At 42.4% G+C, this 21,723-nt stretch overlaps 1 protein-coding gene across 4 annotated transcripts in view; it reads right to left on the bottom strand.

Moving 5' to 3' along the window:
- The window catches only part of PRICKLE2 (prickle planar cell polarity protein 2), a 107,929-nt gene that overhangs the window by 54,597 nt on the left and 31,609 nt on the right, over positions 1-21,723 (bottom strand). For 3 of the 4 annotated variants that reach the window (XM_075005703.1, XM_075005702.1, XM_075005705.1), the window contains one exon: positions 696-879. In XM_075005703.1, the coding sequence (XP_074861804.1) occupies positions 696-827 (132 nt within the window). In that variant the 5' untranslated portion in view covers positions 828-879. Of the gene's footprint in view, positions 1-695; positions 880-19,085; positions 19,424-21,723 lie in introns of those variants that run through there. The other variant, XM_075005704.1, reaches the window with a different exon arrangement.

The raw sequence follows: 21,723 nt of genomic DNA, 5'->3' as shown, positions 1-21,723 counted from the left end.
CACAATTTAAAAACGATCACCATAGTAATTATCAAGGCTAACCTCATTTCACATTCTCCTCTGGAATTTAAGCTTTAAGTCTAAAATGTAAAAGCTCAGCATAATGCTACACAAATCAAGTAAATGGCAAGTAAGCAAAAAATTCACCTTTTACACTGACAACATGCTGAGCTAAAGTCATCTTTTTATTTTCCTATCTAGAAATATGCAACCTTAATTTTAGTCATTTGAGTGACTTTATCCAGTGAGTTATAGACAGTATGTATGAGAAACCCAACTCTCTTGCAGAAAATAGCAGCATGTGTTCAGCTTCTTAGAAGTACTCGCTTGTTCCATTGCTTTTAGAGCAGGAAGTCACAAAATTACCTTGGTCACTTATCTGTCATGATACATAGATTCATTTCTTCTTAGAGAGGAGGCACTGGGAAAAAACAACTACCGTGAACTAAAAATTAAATTAAAAGAAAAGGGCAGGCTTCCACCCAGCACAAGTCTCAGTTTTGTCTCACTTGTTTACCCAGAACAGACAGTACTGTATATGAAACACTACAGAGTACACAGAGACATCTAGTGGCTGAATAACATAATGCAATAAACATATCCTCATACTCAAACCCATACTCTCCCACTCTGGAAATCACGCTAATTGTTTCTAAAATAAAGTTTAAAAGGTCATTTTAAACTAAAGGTTTTACCTGTTCTGGTTTCAGGCCTGGAGGCACCCATGCATACTCTTCCAAGGCACAACCCGAATCATCATCAGATGTGGAATTCCTCTGAAAGTCAAACATGAGCTTGGTCACAGTTTTCTCCATCTCCAGGGGCATAACAGTTACAAAGTGCTCTTCTTGCGGGCACTTACAGTGAAGGCAAATCTTCCTGCAAATTGTAAAGAAACAGCTGATGGTGAGTTTCATTTTGAAAAAGAAACAATCTGAGTGATTTCTGTCAATCAGCAGCACTCAGATACCAAACCATAATGTGTCACTCCTGGCAATAACCCAATTCATCCAGAGCAGTTTTCTAATTCAGCATTTACATCTTTCATGGAGGAAAAAACTGCAGATGTGCTAAAACAACCTCAACCCTAACCTGATTGTTAAAGGAAGTTGGAGACAGAAATCTTCCATCCTGTATGCTAAGAAATAAACTGCTACAGGGCTAATAAATATGTGTAGATTCTCAGTTTCAACTGGCATACCTGCAATGACTTCAGATTGATACCATCTGAGGGCCTGGCCTGTACTATTAAATACATAAAATGTCAGCTTAAATGGAAAGATATGCATGAAAACTTCCTTTACTATTTAACAGAATATGTTGGCTTAAAAATGGCATAAAATGTATTATAATATGAGTACTTTAAATTATCGGATGATATGAAACACAATGCAATAGTCTCTTTCTGTTAGACTGTAAGGTCTTTTGGGAAAGAGGTATCTTTTTGTCATAGGCATTCGTAAAGCTCCTAGCACAATGGGATTCCAATCCCTGACTAAGACTCCAGGTGCTACTTCAGTACAAATAACTAGTAATGTAACTATAGCTTGAACCTCTCTAGTTCGATACCCTGGGGACCTGACCGGTGCTGAATGAGAGAATTTGCCAGACCATGGGAGGTCAGTATCATCTAGTAACATCACCAATACTTCCACTGCTTACTGGGCTCTTGAAAGATATTTAGGGGTAAATTAAAGATAAATAACAGCACAGAACACTGAGAGCCAGGATTGGTCACTGTAAACAAACTTTATGGGACCATGGGGAACTTGGCCACACACATGAAAAGTGGTCATCTGGCTAACTAAAGTCACGCTGGATTATGGATGTTGCCAGACAAGAGAGGTCAGGATTAGAGAGGTTCAACTTGGACCTATAAATTGCCATTCAGAGATGCACTAGTTTAATTCACTGAAAGCATCACTTTTTTTTTTTTATATAAACTTATTAACCCTGTTCTTGCACCACGAAAGTCAAGGAAAGGTTTTCCATTGTCTGGAATGGGAGTGGGAGCAAGCACTAGGGAAAAGCCACGAAGATAAATTGTACAACCCAATGTCCCTGGACTGCTTCAAGGACACACAGTGCACTGAGTGAATGGAATGATGGAAGACCGGGAAACCAGGGAGGTTTTGGGGTATGATTCACACCGGGGCACTGCAACTCAGAGAAGAGGGAGTGGAGTCTGTATAAATTGGGTTTTCATTGGCCGTATTTGGAGATAAAATGCTTTCCTGTAATACAGCCTGTCCATGTGTATTTTGTTTAATGTGTCAGATTATGCTCACTTGCACCAGCAATTTCAGCTATGATTTACGCCACTGCAGCAAAGGGCAGATTTCACTTCGCTGTCTGTCACTCAGAAAGCAATGAAGCAATACAGGAAATAAGGGAAGGAATGGGTTTCCAGTTTGCTGGTTTCTTTTGCTATAATTTATAGCCAAGGAAAACCTGGAAGCAGGAACATGTAGGCTCCGTGGGCTTTTTCTCCCAGATTTCCTTATTTCATTTCAGCCATTTCTTCAAAGAGAGTGGAGACTGTTAGCCCTCTGATCCAGTTTTGAATCTGAATTTCCACTGGGCCCTTCTACAGTACAAAAAATGCACTCTAGCAAAAGTCAAGAGGCTCCATTAAGTCAAGCCACGGAGACCTGCCAGACTTTCCCATTTCCTCCTTTTCATCAGATCTAAAGTACACACCGACCAAATGCACACAGTGTCTGGCTTGCCTCCAGTCCATCAAAGGGACTCACTACAGCCTGTGGCTGTTACATTAAAAATAATCAAGGCACAATTTCATGTGAATATTTTAATTAATCAGCTACTGTCAAAAAGCAGAGTAGTCAGTTTCACAAGTGTTTCCATCTCACTTGTAATATGATTAGATTAAAAGCAGCTCAACCTTGCAACAATATGGTAGGAATGAAGAACGTATCGAGAAGCTAATACTTTGCATTTCAGAATTTGGTACGACGTCTAGCAGGGTTTAGTGGTTTTTATGAAATTCATTTCTCAGGATAGCAATCACATTCTTTCAGCCAGCCAGCAACACAATATTGAAAGCGTGGGGAACCAGCAAAATAGACTCCAATATTAGGGGGCAAAATGAAGACAACAGAGAACACAGAAAAGGGAACCAGAACATATAGCTAATTTCTCATTGATTGAATTCCTCAACACTTCTCTCAACACAAAAGCAGTAAAAGGAAAGAGCATTTGTTATAATCAGTAGATATTAAAGCAGCAGTAATATAAGCTGCAGGCCTTCACACTCACAGAAAGGAGTCAGGTAATCCTTGGTGCAACTAACTAAGTGAATCTGTTCTTTCCCTTAGGGACATGGTTAGTTTCACACTGTAGTCTGTGTACTAAAAATTACATATTAAGGGAGGATGTTTCGTCTCCCAATTACTGTGTGTCCGTGCAATCTTGGAGAGGAAAAAGTCTGCCTCTTTAAAGAATGGTTCATATAAGCAGAGAAGTTGGAGAGACAAAGATTAAATAACTTATTATTTATCCAGCCATGTGGAATTGTTCTGGACTCGGAGCTTTCCAAGGCTTTGTTCATTTCAGTTTAGAAAGTCTCAGAGGGTGGGATTTCTGTCAGGTTTTTGGGAAGATTTCACGAATGTCAAGATCTTGTCACGAGGTAGATTAATTTTCTGCCTTTCCTCTCATTACACCATTCTAGTCAATCTTTCTGTCCCACTTTCCAATCTCTGGCTCACTAGCATCTTGTCAACCAGTATACACTGATCAGTCAGACTGGGCTACAGCCTTCTCATTTTGTACAGAATGCCCTTGGGTCTGTGTAGCTGAACTGTTGCCATCTACTGTACTGCCATGTAATGGAAAAGTGAGGAAATAATATTTTAATAATCTTATTTTAAGAAGTTTGGGATCTGATCTTTTATGAGGGATATATGCAATAAATACCTTGTGGGTATCTTTCTTTACTAATATATAGGTCTCATTTGTTCTAGACACAGGGCAGGCATATTTCTCTTTGTTATATGATCTTCAAGCCCAATTCAATTAAAAATAATCCCCCTGGTGCACATCTGGTAGAATGTGTAAATTTCAAACTTCACCTCCTTGAAATGGAACCGGCGAGGCAAAGGCATAAAACAACATTTGGTGCATGAAGCAGATATACCTACAATAGCTAAGTGTATCTAATTATGCAGCAAAATGAAGAAAATGGAGAAGACGGTGTCAATATTCTATTTGAAAGGCAAAAGGTGGCCGATTCCGACCTTGGTTTCACATTGATATAATTCCACTGACATCAACAGAGTTAGATCTATTTGATTAGCCTCTGACTGCATGAATGCTCATCTCCGTACACAGCATCACTAATGTCATTTCCTTGCAAACCAAAGCAATTGGCACACACATGGACCATAGCAAAGACAGTTTTTGGCCAGGTGTGCATAGGAGAGGTAAGAATATCAGAGCCCATACAAGTGCAAGATCCATTAGTTCCACGAAGACATGAGAGGAACCATCCAATATGACGGCGCATTATCGGATGCTTTCAGAATCAGGAGCGGCGTCAAACAAGGATGCGTGCTTGCTCCGACATTGTTCGGGATCTTCTTCGCACTCCTCCTGAAGCATGCCTTTGGATCTTCAACAGAGGGCATCTTGCTGCACACAAGATCTGATGGGAAACTGTTTAACCTTGTAAGGCTGAAAGCTAAGTCTAAGGGGCGAGAAGTCCTCATCAGAGACATGCTGTTCGCAGACGATGCTGCTGTAGTGTCTCACACAGAAGACCAGCTTCAAAAACTACTGGATCAGTTCTCCAATGCGTGCAAGGACTTTGGGCTTACCATCAGCCTAAAGAAGACAAACGTACTCAGTCAGGATGTTGCTGAATCCCCATCAATCAGCATTGACAACTATAGGTTAGAGGTCATCCACGAGTTCATTTACCTCGGGTCCACCATCACTGACACCGTGTCATTGGACACTGAGCTCAATAGGAGGATTGGAAAAGCGGCCACAACTCTGTCCAGACTCAGCAAGAGAGTGTGGAATAACAACAAGCTGTACGCTCACACCAAAATGCAAGTCTACAGGGCCTGCATCCTCAGCACCCTCCTGTATGGCAGCGAGACTTGGACCCTGTATGCCTGCCACGAAAAGAGGCTGAACGCCTTCCACTTGCGCTGCCTCAGGCGCATCCTTGGAATATCATGGAAGGACAGAGTGACCAACACCGCCGTCCTCGAGCAAGCTGGAATCCCAACCATGCACACCCTCCTCAGGCAGCGTCGACTCTGCTGGCTTGGCCACATCCACAGAATGAATGATGGAAGGATTCCAAAAGACATCCTGTATGGTGAGCTAGCCTCTGGCAAAAGACCTCCCAGACACCCCCAGTTGCACTACAAAGATGTCTGCAAGAGAGACCATAGAGAGGTAGACATCGAGCTGGACAACTGGGAAGAACTAGCAGATGACCGCAGCAGATGGAGGCAGGGGTTACACAAGGGCCTTCAGAAGGGCGAGATGAAGATCAGACAGCTAGCAGAGGAGAAGTGAGCGCACAGAAAGCACAATAAGGACTTGCCAGACACCCACTACATCTGCAAGAGATGCAGCAAGGACTGTCACTCTCGTGTGGGTCTTCATAGTCACAATAGACGCTGTAAATGAAGTCCTCAATTGAAACTTTAAAGGGCGCAATCCATAGTCTATGCAGACTGAAGGATGCCTACTACTACTACTACTACAAGTGCAAGATTCATAGCCGCATGCTGAATACATTACTGTATAAAGTGACACAGCGCAGGTATAGCCACATATTTCACTCTGGGGTAAATCCATTATGGAGAGAAGCACTGACTTAACAATAGCAATGTCTGATGAACAAAGACTTTTGTCTTTGAAGTCCTGGGCAGCGTGTGACCTTTGCACACATGCAGAGAAATACAAGGCTGCCTGAGAAAACTGCTCACATTTGCTAATGAGAACAAAATTAAGCAGCTCATTCAGCCTGAAAAAAAAAAGCTAGAAATCTCATCTCTTCTTCACTCCAAAGCAAGACTTTTTGGTGTCAGTCTTTTAACTGCTGGGATTAATTCTACCCTGGGATTCACACTTTCACGCCAACCTGATGTCAGTGCAGGAGGGGGCCAAGTTGCGTTAGACAAACGCTTGCCTATAGTAATTAATATCATGTCAGAAACACCTAAGCAGCTATTTTACATGATTTTTTAATTAATTTCAGAGAGGCCTTTGGAAGATCAGTTCAACATGTCCCACATCAAGCATTCAGGAGTCATGAGTTACACCCTCAAAGTCATGAGACTGGCTTAGAAATCATCAGTGTCTTTAAACAGTAATTTGAAGTTCTTTCTATGCACTTGCCGTTTTTTTGAGCCTTTTGGTTTCATCTTTGTCAAATTTTTCTGACCAAACATGAAGACTAAAAACTTCTTCTTCCCTTCAAATGATAGCTGAGGTTCACCTGGAATCACCTGACTCGAGGAGGTAGGGCTTCGAATGACCTAAGCCTTGCAATGAAATCACTGAAGTTGGCAGTGCTGCAAATCCAAAAACAGGCACAGGACCTGTTCAGGAGACTGTGGAGATCACAGGGTTTGAAAAAAAAAAAAAATGGCGGGAATAAGGCCAGGAGGAAGGAGGACACTCGCTATTCTGCTATGGAAGCTTAATACAAGAACAGGATTTGCGTAAGGAGCCATACACTTGTTTGCCCTGATGCAGGGCCAGGAAGAAAGGAGGTAAATAGGGAGGAAAAAGAATATTTCTTGGTTTCATATTTTATTGGAAAGAAGCCCTCACTGAGGTGACTTCACAGGGTACCAAGATGTACCGTGCCTAACAGACTGAAAACTTGGGTCTCCTCAGGGTGAACAATTCATTGGATGAAGTTACAGGATGGGCACGTTCTTTGGCAATGTTTGTCTCTCTGTTGTTTTCCTGGTACAACTACTGCTGTACTCTACAGACAGGGACTAAAGTCTTCTCAGTGACATCTCACTCCTGTACAGCCGCAATGGAATAGTGGAATAGACGTTGGCCTCTGGGTCTCAAATTAAAGGGGACCTACTTGCCCCTCAGCAAAATAAGCAGCTCACCATTACTGCACTGCAACAATAGCTCAGATTGGCCTGTGGAGAACAGGAGCCCAGTGCAAGCTCTCTTGAGATGTCACATGCATCGTACCGCTTTTGTGGTACAGCTCTGCTGCTACAGGAAGAGCTCTGTAATAGCGAGTCAGCCCAGGGAAACAAGAACAGTAGAATCCATAGGAAAGATGGAGCCAGTCAACAGGTTTGGGGATCTGTATCCCAAGCACAGAGTTTGGAGTCATGTTCCCAGTTTTGGGCCCATCTGGCCTTCTCAGTGGCTTCACCAGTGTAATTGTATTCATTGTGGTGGCAGGCAGAGGCAACGTGTGAGGGTGAACATGGGGTCACTTGCACCCACTCTGTGCTAAGCCACTTCTGGTGAGTGTAGGGGAAGCCCTGCCTCTCCCCCAGAGTGATGTGGCTTGACAGCAGTGCGAGTATCCTAGGGGAAGGAGGGAGACTGCCCCCCCCCACTCACAGGAAGTGAAGGGGTGCCTCCACAGGAAAAGGTGGGAGGAGGTGAAGCAGGGGGAGGGGACAGAGGAGGAGCAGGAAGGGGCGGAGCCTGGGCAGGGCAGAGGCGGGACAAGGGTACACGGCTGGTGCCCTCCCCCAACCCTGAATCCCTGCACTAGTTGCCTCTGGTGGCAGAGGTTCTCTTTTGCTACATGCTTGTACAGCATTTAGCCCAATGATACCCCCAACTCCACTGGCACCTGCCTTTGGGGGTGCAGCAGAAAGCTCATATAGGTGAAAGGTGTTTATCGGTAGTAGGATGTTATTACGAGAATTGCAGACAGGCAGGTTACTTCACACAACATAAGCTGAGACTGAATCTTTGCTCCCAAGAACCTGCAATGACTTTAAATTGTATGAACAGAGAACAGCACCTGCAACGCCAATGGGACAGAGATTCACACTTGGGTGAACTTGAAAGTTGGACGTGGCTACTTTACAAAACCTCTTCTGACACAAGCAACGACGCAACTTCTCCCTGGACGGTGCAAATGTCAAGCTTCCTCACAGAAAACTCCTGGTGAAAAATCAATCACCTGGTCGTGCCAAATTCTGCAGGGCACTGTTAGTGCAAGATGATTTTATAACCCTCCTAAACCTCTCATTGTAGCAGCCCTAGTAACCCTAGTAATGCCTAGTAACCCCTGCTGTGCTGAAAACCTTCTATTCTCTCCCCCGCACCATCCTGATTTAAAACCTTACTTTCCGGGACAATGTTATTTTCAATGCATCATCTGCCAATTGATTTTTGTACTGCAGTGTTTCACAAACTGTGTTCCGTGTGACATGAATAGGTGTTCTGTGAAAAAAATGTTGATACCCGTGATGATTTCCCTTCTAAAATATTAAATAAGAAATAATGTGTGTCTCAAAAATACTAAGGTATCTGAACAGTATTTAGATTGTAAGTATATTAATGTTTATAATGCATTCACACTAGTTATTCTGGGACTCATGCCGAAGCAGAGATGCAGAAAAAGTTCCCATTAAAAAAACCTGTCAAATGTACTCAATTTTATTTTTCAGTAGCTTTATAAATAACTAATTTATAAAAACACAAAATTTAAAAATACCTAATTCGTGTCGCATTTTTTTTCATAAAAATGTTTGTTATGTTTCAAGGAAGAACAGTCCTTTTTTCAACAGCACTGTCCTTTCCATTTTTCTACAAAAGAAGGACACTGTCCTTCCTTTGGCTGTTACATTGATGCTTTGTTTTGGGTTTGTAGTTAATTTTTTTACTTACTTATAGGGTTGCTAACTGTTCTATCAGGACAGTAGCTGTTCATTCAGATGATTTTCTCGTTATTTTTTCTTTTGTAAAATAAAAGACATCTAAAAAACCCAACTTTTTAAAATCAACTTTTGAGCAGAACATCGGCAATGTTGTGGTATGAACGCCTTCCCCTCCCAGACCAACAGGTATGTGTTTTGTCAATATATTCCAAACACAAAAGTGTTTTGTGCCCATATTCGTTTGGGAAAGTCTGTTGTACTGGATTCATATGGCCTCTGCTTAATGGAGGCACTCAGCATAGAAGTCTGTCTTTAACTCAGGTTTCTCTTTGCAGGTCACCTTTAATGAAACATCACAAATCCCAACTCTAGGTCTTTTTCACTCCTGTACTCTGATGTTTACCATCTTTAATTAGGAAACAGCTGTGAATGTAACGATTGCAAGCAGGCTCCCGCTAGCCACTTTTCTTCTATCTCCTGACTTATTGTAATGACATGTTGTCATTATTCTGCAACCATTCATCAATAAAGCTACATGATAGCCCTGTGAACATGAGGTACAGTTAGCTGCTGGGAGTCAATGGAGATTGACTCCTGTCATGTATCCCTTGACAGAAATCCTGTGTGTCAGACCCTTACTACAGCACCCATTCTGCAGATTGGTAAACCAAGGCAGAAATAATAAAGCACATGAGTTGCTTAAGGCAGTATCACTTCAAGACAGGAATAAAAGCCAGGATCTCTTTGTTCTAGGCAAACAAAACAAACCTTTGACATTTGTGTAATTTCTACAAGCACAGCATGCTGGAATGCTGTTGTTCGCTTCACAAAGCTGAAGAAAAGCGTATGTCGCGATGGCGGGGGGGTAGCGGGACAGCAGTCTGACATTTAATGGATACAGTAAGGCATAAACATTCTAAATTTTGACTCCAGCCATCAGTAAATCCTGCTGCCCCAGATCATCCTATGTGTGGAATGCAGGAGTCTGATCTTGTCTAAAATGGAAGCAGTAGCAACCACCAAGGCAGAGATGTTAACCTCAGTCAAACTAAACAAGGGACAGATCACCAGGAACACTCAACATTCCTAGCATAGCTTCTCCTTCCTCCCTTGTCTCTTGTGCGGCTGAATCCAGTAAATTGTATCAGACAGAAACTTTGTTACCAGGAGAATGTGTAGCAAATACAAATTTCCGTCTCCCAGCACTGGCTACTGGCTTTGCTCATATTGGATGCAGAGGAGACTGTTTTTCCATCTGAGTAATTAAGGATCTACATACATTTCGGTACACGTAGAGGTGTGATATTTTCTAATCCCTAAAAGCCAATTCTCTGGCTTCCGAGCAAAAATTACAGCTGAGTTTCACCCATTTTGCAAAAATGGTGAGGTGTTTTTTAGCTTCTTGGTTGCTGGACACACATGACCTCCACTGTCATTTGCAGGACAATTATTTCAATTCTGAGGAAATGCTGAGACATGTTATGCAAGTCGGAGTTATTATGAAAAATAACTGGAAAGCTACCTAATCCCACAAATGCTCTCAGGCATGGTTTCTTAGGACCCACTTCTGTTACCCCTCCTTTTGTTAGAAAAGAGAAACAGACAACGGAGGGGAGGAAATGAGCTCTTTTGAAAGCGCCTGGGCTTCTCCTGTAGTCCCAGTTCCCAAATAGGATGACCAAGCAAGAATGAGAAACTGTTTTTTCCTGCTTCTCACATCATTGGCTTACTTACGAGCCCAACCTGCCCTACAGTGTGGATAATTGGGACGTAGACGAAGTCAAGTCTTGAAATGTTTCTGTGGGATGGGTAACACATCTGGGAGAAACATCCATGTTTACATCAGCACCCTGCTGTCTCTACAGGTCATGGTAAGAGCAGGTGCAAGAGGAGTTGCAAACAGTCCTCCGGGGGAAAGCTGAATTCTTTTCCTCCTTCTGTGGCCAGCCCCGTCTTTGTTGCTTTGAGGTTTGGTTACCATAATGAGGTTTCTCAGCACTGTGCCTTCAAGTGATTCATAAATCAGGGGCAATTAGAGCATGTGACAGGCTGCTTGCCAAGTAGCCAGCACATTACACTGGCTACCAGTTGGTTTCCATGGGAAGCTGAAGGTGGTGGTTTGCATTGGAGGGCTCTAAATGGCTCTGGTCTCAGCTGCTTTAGAAGCTCTCTCCCTCCCTTGGTGACACTATAATCATTGCCTTCCTCCAAGGTGCTGCGATGTCCTGGGTCTTCAACACAGGCCTGAGAGGCACCAGACAGCCACCCAATGGCTACCGAACCCAGATGAACTGGGAAGCTGCCAGGGATATAGCCCCAGCCATGGCACCACCTCGGGAGCTCTGACTGGGAGATGGCCCATTTCCACTGATTGCTCCACTATGCTATTTTAGCCAGGAGGAGGAACCGGAAGGTTGTCTGAGCAAATGGCGGCATCCTGTTATGGCTGCATTGGACGCTGCTTGTGTCTGATTACTGCATCCAAACCTCTTCCTGGTTCTGCTCTGCTCCTGCCTTCACTGATCCTACTCCAAGCTTGATCCTCACCTCTCCTCCTGTCCCTGTGCCTCGCCTCCAAACCTCAGTGGCCAGTCCTGGCTCTGGCCCTGGATTCAGACTCTGCCTTTGCCCTCAGCTCTGACCTTCAGCTTCGATTCCTGGTTCTGACTCTGCCTTGGGCTGTGGCTCCAGTAACTGGCAGTTGACTCCGGTGCAGACTTCGGGCTTCATTCTCCACCCAGAACATCCCTTAGACATGACACCTGCTCAGGTCACCAGGCCAGAGACCAGGATACAGGTGGTCTAACAGGTGGTGCAGTCTCCAGCCCCCTCGACTTCAGTGAGAGAGGAGTGAGGGCAAAGTGCCCAGTCTTTGGAACTGTATCCCCAGGGCCGCAGTTGGATAAGACTCTCATTCGGTAGGGAGAACAGAAGGTTTTTAAGGCGACGGGGACACAGCACAAAGCAGTCTTGTCAGCACAGAAATCAGAAGCTGTCAGTACAATCCATCTTGGGGAGAGGGGCTCGGGGGGGGGTCCCCAAACCGGGGCCCTCAAGCCCCTTCTTCCCTCTCAAGTCATCCAAGATCCCCATCTCCACTGCCCAGTTACAGTTCAAACCAGCCTTCCACATTTCTATGTCCTGTTTCCCAGGGAAGAAAGGTGCCACCTGGTTGCCTAGGTTGCAAAAGGCACGGGTATGTGTCAGAAGTCATCACACTGAAACGTCCATCTCCAACTACGCATGTAGAGAAATCAAGGCGCCACCTTGCGTTCCTGCAGGCCAGTAACAATCACATGCAGTCTAACCAGGGGAATAAAACCCTCATACACATGACTTTGTGACAGGAACGCTCTTCTCCTTGCAGGCCCACTAATGCTGCATATGGCGCATGCTATGAACTCTGGTGGTGGTTTCTGGGTTGTGGTTGCTGGCTGGGTCTTCTGTATTAGGTTAGAGAAGGTTATGTTCCAATATCCTTCTTAGTATCGCCTGCGCTGGTAACAACACCCCTGGATGCTGACATGAGCAAGTGAGAAGACTCAAAATAAGCCTGTGGAAGGGGTGTTCCACTGGGGTTCATATCTCCTTCCGTATGACTTTGTTCAAGCAACTTGAGTAATGTTATAACAAAATATCCTCCCTCTGAGTTGTGCCCACTGAAATTTCCTGTCTGGAGTCTGGCCTGGCTGCAGAGAAATGGTCTCTCAAGCATGGAGGTCTAACACTGCAACTATCTGTGGCAGAGCAATTGAGGAAGATTCATATAGAGGCCCTACTAGGAGAGCAAAAGAAAAATAAATGTATGGTATTGACCAGATCAGCACAGCCAACTCGAGCCCCGAACCCACACTGCGGTCACTCAAAAGTACAAAGTCGCTCCTCAGTCGCCTTCTGGAATGAAAGGCTGTGAGGGATCAGGGACTGACACAGAAATGCCAAGAAAGGAACTGGGTGGTGGCAGTCTGCCCAGTGAAGAAACAGTGCCAAGAATTACTACTGCTGTCGCTCTTCACACTGCAGACAGAACTTGGGGATTTCGAGTATTGCTGCATTAATTCTGCAGTTCTGGATGGCAATGGGGGCAGGGGGAGGATAGCTAAGCGGTTTGATCATTGGCCTGCTAAACCCAGGGCTGTGAGCTCAGCCCTTGAGGGGGGCATTTAGGTACCTGGGACAAATAGATACTTAAAAAAAAAACTGGTAGGGACAGTGCTTGACCCTGCCAAGAGGGCAGGGGACTCAATGACCTCCCAAGGTCCCTTCCAGCTCTATGAGAGATGTATCACTATATACTATATTATAACAGGTTTCACAGCAAACCATCCTCTCACATGGAGGCTGAGGGTTCAAACTCCACCATACAATCAACTTTAAGTCCATGAAGGGCTATTGCATTGAACTAATGCACCTTCAGCTTCACCTGTGTAAAACCAGGGTGCTTCCATCTTCACCCCTCTAAAATTCAGCTGCATCAAAGCCCACAGAGATTATTTTGCTCTGAACTCTGGCAGTTTGGTCCATGAGCAATACTTTATGTGAGCAAATTGTGTGATCTAATCAGCGCAAATCTTCCTGCAAAGCAATGTCTACATTGCAGCACTCTCTCTTGAGAAGCTCTTCCAGAAGACCTCTTCCAGAGAAACTTTCAAAAGAGCATGTCTGCACCCAAAAAAGTGGATTGAAAAAACTGATCTGCTCTTTTGATAGAGAGCATCCACACAGTCCCTGCTCTTTCGAAAGAATGGGCCAGGAACTCAAAAATCCAGCACCATGAGGAGTGCTCTATCAAAAAAGGGCCTTTGGAACATCTACACTTGCTTTGGAAGCAAGCTTTGGAAAGAAGGAGCTATTCCTGCAACAGGAGTGGAAGAGTGCTTTTGGAAGGAGCACTGCGTTTTCAGTTTCATTTTGAAAGAACACTTTGTGTGTGTAGATGCTCTGTTAGCTATTTCCAAAGACCTCCCTTCTTTCAAAAAATATTTCAAAAGACCTTGCTAGTGTAGACATGGCCTACATCGTTATATGCACTGCTGAGGTGGTTCCTCTAGTGAGCTGGTACAAACTATGTGAGGCACTGGTACAGAGCAAAGACTTGAACAGGATTTTTAAATGGCTGAACAATATAATTTGTCGAGGAGAATCACAGGAGAGATCAAGAGAAGAGCTGCCAACTTAAACCATGAATTACCCCTGAGTCCTGCCACCCAGAAACGTCATATCACTTCTCATCTCCTCCAATCTCTTCCGAATGCATTCCTGGTATTGAACTTCGTACCAAACTCTCATGGCTCTACTGGTATTAAGTGGCATGCGCGAAAAACAAGGGCACATGAAGTGATGTGCGTGATGACTGCACACAACATTGACTGTGAGCCAGGCACTCTCTCAGCATCCCATGGAAGTGCTGCTACGGTTCAATCAGCACACCCAGCAAATTCTAGGCTTGCAAATGGCATTATAAAAACTGCCCTATCCTGGGAGACCATCTTGGTTTTGACAATCCTGTGGCCAACTGAGATGGAGGGATGCTCATGCAGCCCACTCACTAGCCTAAGTTGCCCATAGTGCATGATAGCGTCACAGAAGAAAGAACTAATAAACAAGTACAATGGTTCATGTGAGTAACTTGACCTTCATGCTACTACAGGTTGAACCTCTCTAGTCCAGAACTCTCAGATATGGCAACATCTGCAATCTGTCATGATTTTAGTTAGCAAGATGAGCACTTATCATGGGTGCAGCCAAGTTTCCCGTGGTCCCATAAATTTTGTTTACAGCCACCAGACCTGGTTCTCGGTGTTCTGTGCTGTTATTTAGCACTAATTGACCCCTAAGTGTCTTCTAAGAGCCCAGTAAACAGTGGAAGTGTTGGTAATGCTGCCAGACAATATTGAACTCCTGTGATCTGGCAAATTCTCTCATTTGGCCACTGGTCAGATCCCACAGGCTAGAGAGGTTCAACCTGTACGTTCACACTGTGCCATCTACTGTGGAGTGATCTTCCCATCGTTGCAGGCCCATACTGTGAGGGCAAAGTAACTGCAGTGTACCAGAGGAAAATTATGCTATTAGACTAAAGAAATTTTAAGAGCAAAACAGCCTATACCTTAAAATATTAACAGAAGCAGAAAGAACCCTCTTGGTTAATGAATAATTCTAGTGACTATCATAGATCAAGCAAAGCTGCACATCTCAATACAGTATTTGCATTACAGGGATTGCCTTTCTCTTCCTAGGAACAACAAAGCAGGAAGACAACAAGCGACCGGCTGTGTCTTCTCTGCAAACTTTAAATTTCCTTGGTTTAGGAATGTACAACATACCCTTCAGGTTCCCTGGATTTAATTCCCTGTGACTTCCATTATGGCAACAGCAGTCTATGTTATAGCTAAAGTTATGTTAAATCCTTTATTAAAATTAGGCTACAAGATTTTTATTGGTAAATATTGGGAAACATCAATTCTATTGTACACATACAAACTGCGTTTCCAGACAGGCAATGAAAGAAAAGTGCTGCTCGATACCCGATTAGGATTTAAGGATATTTACACTGAATATATTGGCACATGATGTTGATAGTCTGTTTTAATGGTGATTAAGCTTTAACTTTTGAAACTTACTGTATGCCATCATTAACGAATTATTGTCTGATGCCTCCCAGAACTTCCTGCAACTGGGAAAATTTCAACTGATACACAGAGTAAAAAATGCTTAAAAATGTAATTTAGTACAACTGTGAAAAGTAAAAAAAGTTTCAATATAAACACTGATATTAGTTGTCAACTTATAAAAATAAAAATTGAATTTTTCCAATCTTAATTATAACTTCCTTTACAGGCATTGATAACTCTGAAAAATTCCTCTTTCTGGCTGAAATTCTCATTTGCTTGATCCCAGATCTTGAATTATTATTATTTTTTTAAAGATTCGGCAAAATCCCTTTATACAGAGATGAAAGATACAGTGTCCCCAATCAATTTTAGGAGACCTTTTGCTCAAGGGGTAAAGTGTACATGGCTGAAACAGACAATGTGAAATGATGTTCCAGCTAGCTTGTCCTTGCTGTGAATTAGGTATTTCAATTCACACAAAAGATGAAAGAGACAGGAGTCCCTCACTGCTCTGTTCCTCAACTTAGCACTAGTACATAGAAGGCTTGGGGCTAAGTTATCTTTAAGCTATCATTGTGCTCCCCAGGTTTCTAAGTCTTAATTGAGGGACTGCACAGTTCCTGGTACATATTAGAGCAGCCTCAAGGCTGCCTTAGTTTATAATCTGATACTTACAACTTCCCTGCCAAGAACACTTGGAGCATATTACTTTCTTTCCGCACCTCTCAATCCTTGGATATTCTCCCAGAACAATAGGGGTACAAGGACTGCATAGAATCTGGGGAAGACCTTCATGTACTAGAACCGTTTGTGTTTTCAGCCTCTTCTGCACTGCTGTAGCAGAACCAAGGAAAGAACCCATGAACATATGAAAGCTCAAGACCTGATTCTGCAGTATTTCATACCTTGAGTAATGGAATGTTTTGATTTGATTTGTGTTTTACACCCAGGAGTTAGACTGCGACAATAAGTACAAAGTATATGCTGGATAAACATCAGGATCTTGTAATAATGATAAATATGTAGCTTTTGCAGAACACTTTTCATCCATAGAACTCAAAGCAACTTGCAAAGGATATTGAGTATCACTGCATCTATGTTACAGATATGGAAACAGAGACATGAGAAGACAAACTGATATGTGCAAAGTCACATACCAGGCCAGAGGTCAAGACAAGAGTAGAACCCTGGTTTCCTGAGTCCCAATCCAGCCTTCCAGAAGAGCACAGAAAAAACTAAACTAACTACCATACCATTTGTCATCTCACAATTCTATCATGAATTGCATAAGATTTGGTGTTTTCCTAAAGCCCTAGCTTCTGGAGTCAGGTGATTACATGACAACCACCTTCCATTAAAAATAAGTTTCTTAGCCCTCAAACTGTGGAGAAAAAGCTAGAACACGTGATCCAGAAAGATTCAAGCACAGAAGGCAAATGCCCCTAACCTCATCTCACCTCCAAAATCATGGTGTGATAATCTTAATCCCAGAGAAAGCAATGATGGCATTCTCATTGACTTCAGTGGGGCCATTATTGATTATTATTATGTAAATCTCATGATTTTTAAGCCAATCCCACGGTTTTTCAGGGGTTTGCCTCCTGAGTTTTGAGCACTCGTGATTGGCAACACTACTGAAGTTTCCATATTGCAGTGCTACCGTAGTTCTTAACCTTTTCATGAACTGAAGGGACCCTTTCAAACACATAATGGCAACGCCAAACACACCATTGTCTGTGTTCTACAAACACCATTTCAAGTGTCCTGTGAGAACCAGACTTACATAATGAAGACTCAGCAAAATCTTTTACTAAATGCTCATTCTCGTTTTAATTCCACAGCACTCTATCCAAGAGAGCTCTCAGTTGTTAAAACATCAGTGTCCCTTGAAAAGCTTGCACTGTACCATAGGTTATCTTCTGACATCTTTAATTACACCATTCAGTTGCTTTCCAGCTCAGCACGATACAGCAGTGTGGGCCAGTCTCAAAGGATTTCTTTATATCACTTAAATAAGGCAGAAGATTGCTTCACAATGCTTGATTCTACCAGGGTTTATACTTTAATTTCTAACAGCACAGCAGCTATAGTGAGCTCCAAACAGATGATTGTGACCATGGTAGCCTACGCAGTCCTTTATTTGTAAGTTTGTATAATACTGATCTCGGCACAGTTATTTCATTGGTCCTCCCTTGTGAACCATCACGTTCTTGATATCATTTTTATAGTGAACTCTGCCAATTCTATTTTAAATTAAAGCAGTTCCATTATGACTTCTTCAAGGTGTTATTTTTTTTTTATTTTAAAAGATATTTACAGCTTTGGATCTGTACCAGGTAGGGAGTAAACATGCTCCCCTTTGAACATATCCTGGACTCCATATGCCAAAGAAAGAAAATGTGACCAACAGACAAAATATTCAGGGCTACTATAAGCAATCATACTTAAAAATACTGTAATTATTTCAAAGTTAAGGCTTACCAGAAATACTGACCCACCTGTCAGTGCTTTGTGAGTATGCTGGCTAAGAGTAGCAAATACCGCATGAAGGAACAGACTAAGCCCTTTCATTTTGTTAAGTACAATAGAATTGTTTAAGATCAACTATAGAAGAAGAGTGAAACACCAAGCAAAATATAATCTTGTGAACTGCAGACAGCTTGCTGCATAAATTTTTGTCACAAATTCATCTTGGTACCCTTATAAATAGACCACATGGAAGTCAGACATTTAAGTGCTCACACAGTAAGTGAAACAATCACGGACTAAGAATGAGAAGGTTGAGGAACGAGACAGAAGTGCTGAAAGTAGAATGATGACACTGCATCTGATGTGAATAATTATTCTGGCATTATTCTGTCCAGGACTATTCCCCAATGGTTTATAAAGGTTTAATCAATCCATCTTTAATATAGACCAGGAATCATGGCTACAAAACAAAGAGTAACTGGGATTGAAATCCTTACATGGTCACAGGTCATGTCTATTCACACATGGCTGCTTAAAGGAATATAAAGAAGACTCTCTGAAAAGAAAAGTACATTAGAAAATATAACTCTCTGGTTGAACGCTATCTCAGTTTCTGGAGAAGGTGCTCTGGCATGACAAAGGTGCAGTATAATTAACTCTTGAAAACTGTTTCCAGAATTATGTTAAATAATAAAACAAAAATAACCCTAATTGCAAAGTCATCCTTCAGACACACAGACTGTATGCACAAAAATACCCAATGCTGCCACACTTCCTAGAGCTGAATTTACCATGCAGTAAATCAACACAGAGATCAGCATGTTTTCCTACTGAAAACCTTTCCTAATTATTTTTAAAATGAAAAACATGTTAATGGGGCTGTAGCATTTATCTTTGACTTCCTGTAGCTGTAAACATCAATTTAACAATTAATCTTTTTCATTCATAAACAGCAAGAACAGCGAGGTTAAAAATAAGCATTTTGTAACGGTTCCCAATAAAAGAGGGTAACAGCAAAGTTATCACATCACCACATGCACATACAGGAGAGCTGCCAATCTCCTGTGCCCCCTACTACATACTTCAGCTTCTCTCTAAAAATATGTGACAATCTAAAAGTTGCTGATAAAAGGTCATTTCTTACCTATTCTCACGGATGAGTATGCCAGTCCAGGGGAAGAAAATCCACAAAACTGTTTGGCTATATTAGTTTTTACCATTTACTTTCCTGTGGTACGCCGTTACCAAGAGCACACACAGCACTGCAGTGTGAGAAAGCATCTTGTTTTCTTTCTCAAAACTGTGCGAAGTAGACTGGTAGGAGCCTTCTTGAAATGAACAGCAGGCTTCTGTGAAAGCCGTTTAGAAGAGACGCACGCAAAACATACTGTTGCTTGAAGGAAAAGGTACTGTGGAAACCATCAGCAGGAAAAGTGTGATTTTTGCCCTGTGTCCAAATAGATTGCGTAGCTTAGCGTGCCTTCTTCCGAATTCCAGCCTGATCGCTTTGCTTTCTCCCTACCATATGCTTTTCCACCCATCCAAATGCTTGCAGCAGACCTCCCAGCTTTGGGTTTAATAAACGATGCTTAGAGGCAGCCAGAGTATATTCCATTTGCTCTCCAAGGCACAAGACATTAACAAGGAAATATGCAGCCCATGGAGAATAATTGCCAGCCTGATAGCTGAGCCAGAATCTTTACTGTTGCAGTGCTCTCATCTCCTGCATGCTAATGAAGCAGTGATGTCAGCAAGTCAAAATCACTGCATCTGGACAGTTCAGATTGTCATTGGCCAGTGTCAGTAATTTATTTGCATGTAAATCAAGCTGTTCTTACCAATCAATAATCTTGGCAGGCTATTTAGAAAAAGACAAGAAAATCCTTCTATCTGGCTCATGTTTGTATTACATAAAGCTGTCGAGGTACCAACAAACAAAACTTGAGGATCTGAAGATACTAATGATCTTTCTAGAGCTATGATCGTATTTGTTGCTGACCAAATCACTATCCAACGGCATATTATTTAAGCTTTTCTACCTTAATATCTAATATTACAGCTAACATGTGAAGAGACTTAGAGCTCACAACAATTTTTGTTCCTCATAAGTTTTAATACTCTCTTAATTCAATACCCACTTAATTTTATTTCCTCAGTTTCTTATGATGCCCCATTGATCTTAGCCACAGCATGTTTACGCCAGGTTGGTTAAATATTCTGAGTAATACACATTATTAAGGGGGCATTTTGTTCAGTGCCTGTTTTATAACCTTTACTTATCTGGTCCAGAGTCATGAGATTTGTGTATATTCCAGGAACATGTTTGACACCACAGGAATAAGCTCTCATGGTCAACAGAGAAAGAGAGTATCCCCATCATACTTAAAAAAAAAAAAAAAAGAAGTAGTCATCGAGAGTCAGTGTTGTCCATTCTTGGGATTTCATCATAAAGCTGACAATATTTGGTGTTTTATCTTAAAGACCAGCTCATCAAGTCAGGTGATTTCATCAGACTCTGAGGTTCAATTTAGGGAAAAATGTGTTCCTAGACCTCATAGGCTTTGTCTACACAGCAAAGTTATTCTGGAATAACAGCTGCTATTTTGAAATAACTTTGCTAGCATCTACTCTGCATACACACTACTTTTAAATAAACTTGAAATAGCAGGCACGTTATTTGGAATTTCACAAACCCCATTGCAGGTAGAATAATGCCTATTTCAAAAGAGTTGTTTCATAACAGGTGCTGCTAAGACACGGAATAGCACTATTTTGAAATAGGCACTATGTGTCCAAACATGCTATTTTAAAATGTATTTGTGTGTGTAGCTATGCTATTTATTTTGAAATAAGCTATTTCAGAATACCTATTCTGGAATGGGTTATTTCAAAAGAATGCTGCTGTGTGGATGTAGCCATAGATCACGATAAAAGTTTGAAATTATTGCCCTTGTAGGCTAAAACCCCCAAACCAACCAACCAAAGAAACAAAAAATCCGTAAGGCAAATAAATACAGAACCCCACTACTTTTTGGCCTGACTCGGGATATTTTGAGCACTGGCAAGGCGTGATGCTGAGACAGTTAGAGAACCCTGTGTTTTCAAACTAACAGCAGGGGCTTCCAATGCCATCGATAATGGATTTGATGTGATATAAAATGGGTTTCATTATGTGAGATTTTACTCAATATACCAAAGGTCAGATGTTCAACTGGCCTGAATCAACACAGCTCCACTGACATCTGTAGAGGTCTTTGGGCCAGACCCTATGGAAATGAATATTTGTGGAATTAGACATTTTTTAAAAAAGGAAGTACCATTTTATGTAAATTACTGGCTCAAACACATGGTCCTGCATTCACATTCATAGAAGCAGAACCCTGAGGCTGCATCAAACTGCCCCCAGACCTCCCCCCCATAGGGTTGTGTTTGTAAATATATGAGGGATGAGAAACCCAAAGGTGTCTTTAAGGCACTTTTGACCCCTCTGCCAGGTCCTATCCAGAGTTCAGCTCAGCAAGACTCCAGGACCTGACACCCTTTGTTTTGCACAGTTCTCCATACAATTCTACTGAAGAATAACAGCGTCAAATGCTTCCCAAGGAGACACTAGGGACTGGAGTCACTTTCTATCCCTCTCCTCAAATTACACAATTCCACAGCATCTGGAGGAGAGAAAACAACCCCGCCCTTCCACCCGACACATTTTGTCTGTTTCTGCTTCCATCACTGTACAGCCAGGCTGGCTGTACGCTCAACCCTGAGTGGTTAATGTGAATAGA

This window comes from Carettochelys insculpta, chromosome 11, assembly GCF_033958435.1.
Source record: "Carettochelys insculpta isolate YL-2023 chromosome 11, ASM3395843v1, whole genome shotgun sequence".
In the NCBI taxonomy this organism is placed as follows: domain Eukaryota; kingdom Metazoa; phylum Chordata; order Testudines; family Carettochelyidae; genus Carettochelys; species Carettochelys insculpta.
This window is presented reverse-complemented; position numbering and strand designations above follow the sequence as displayed.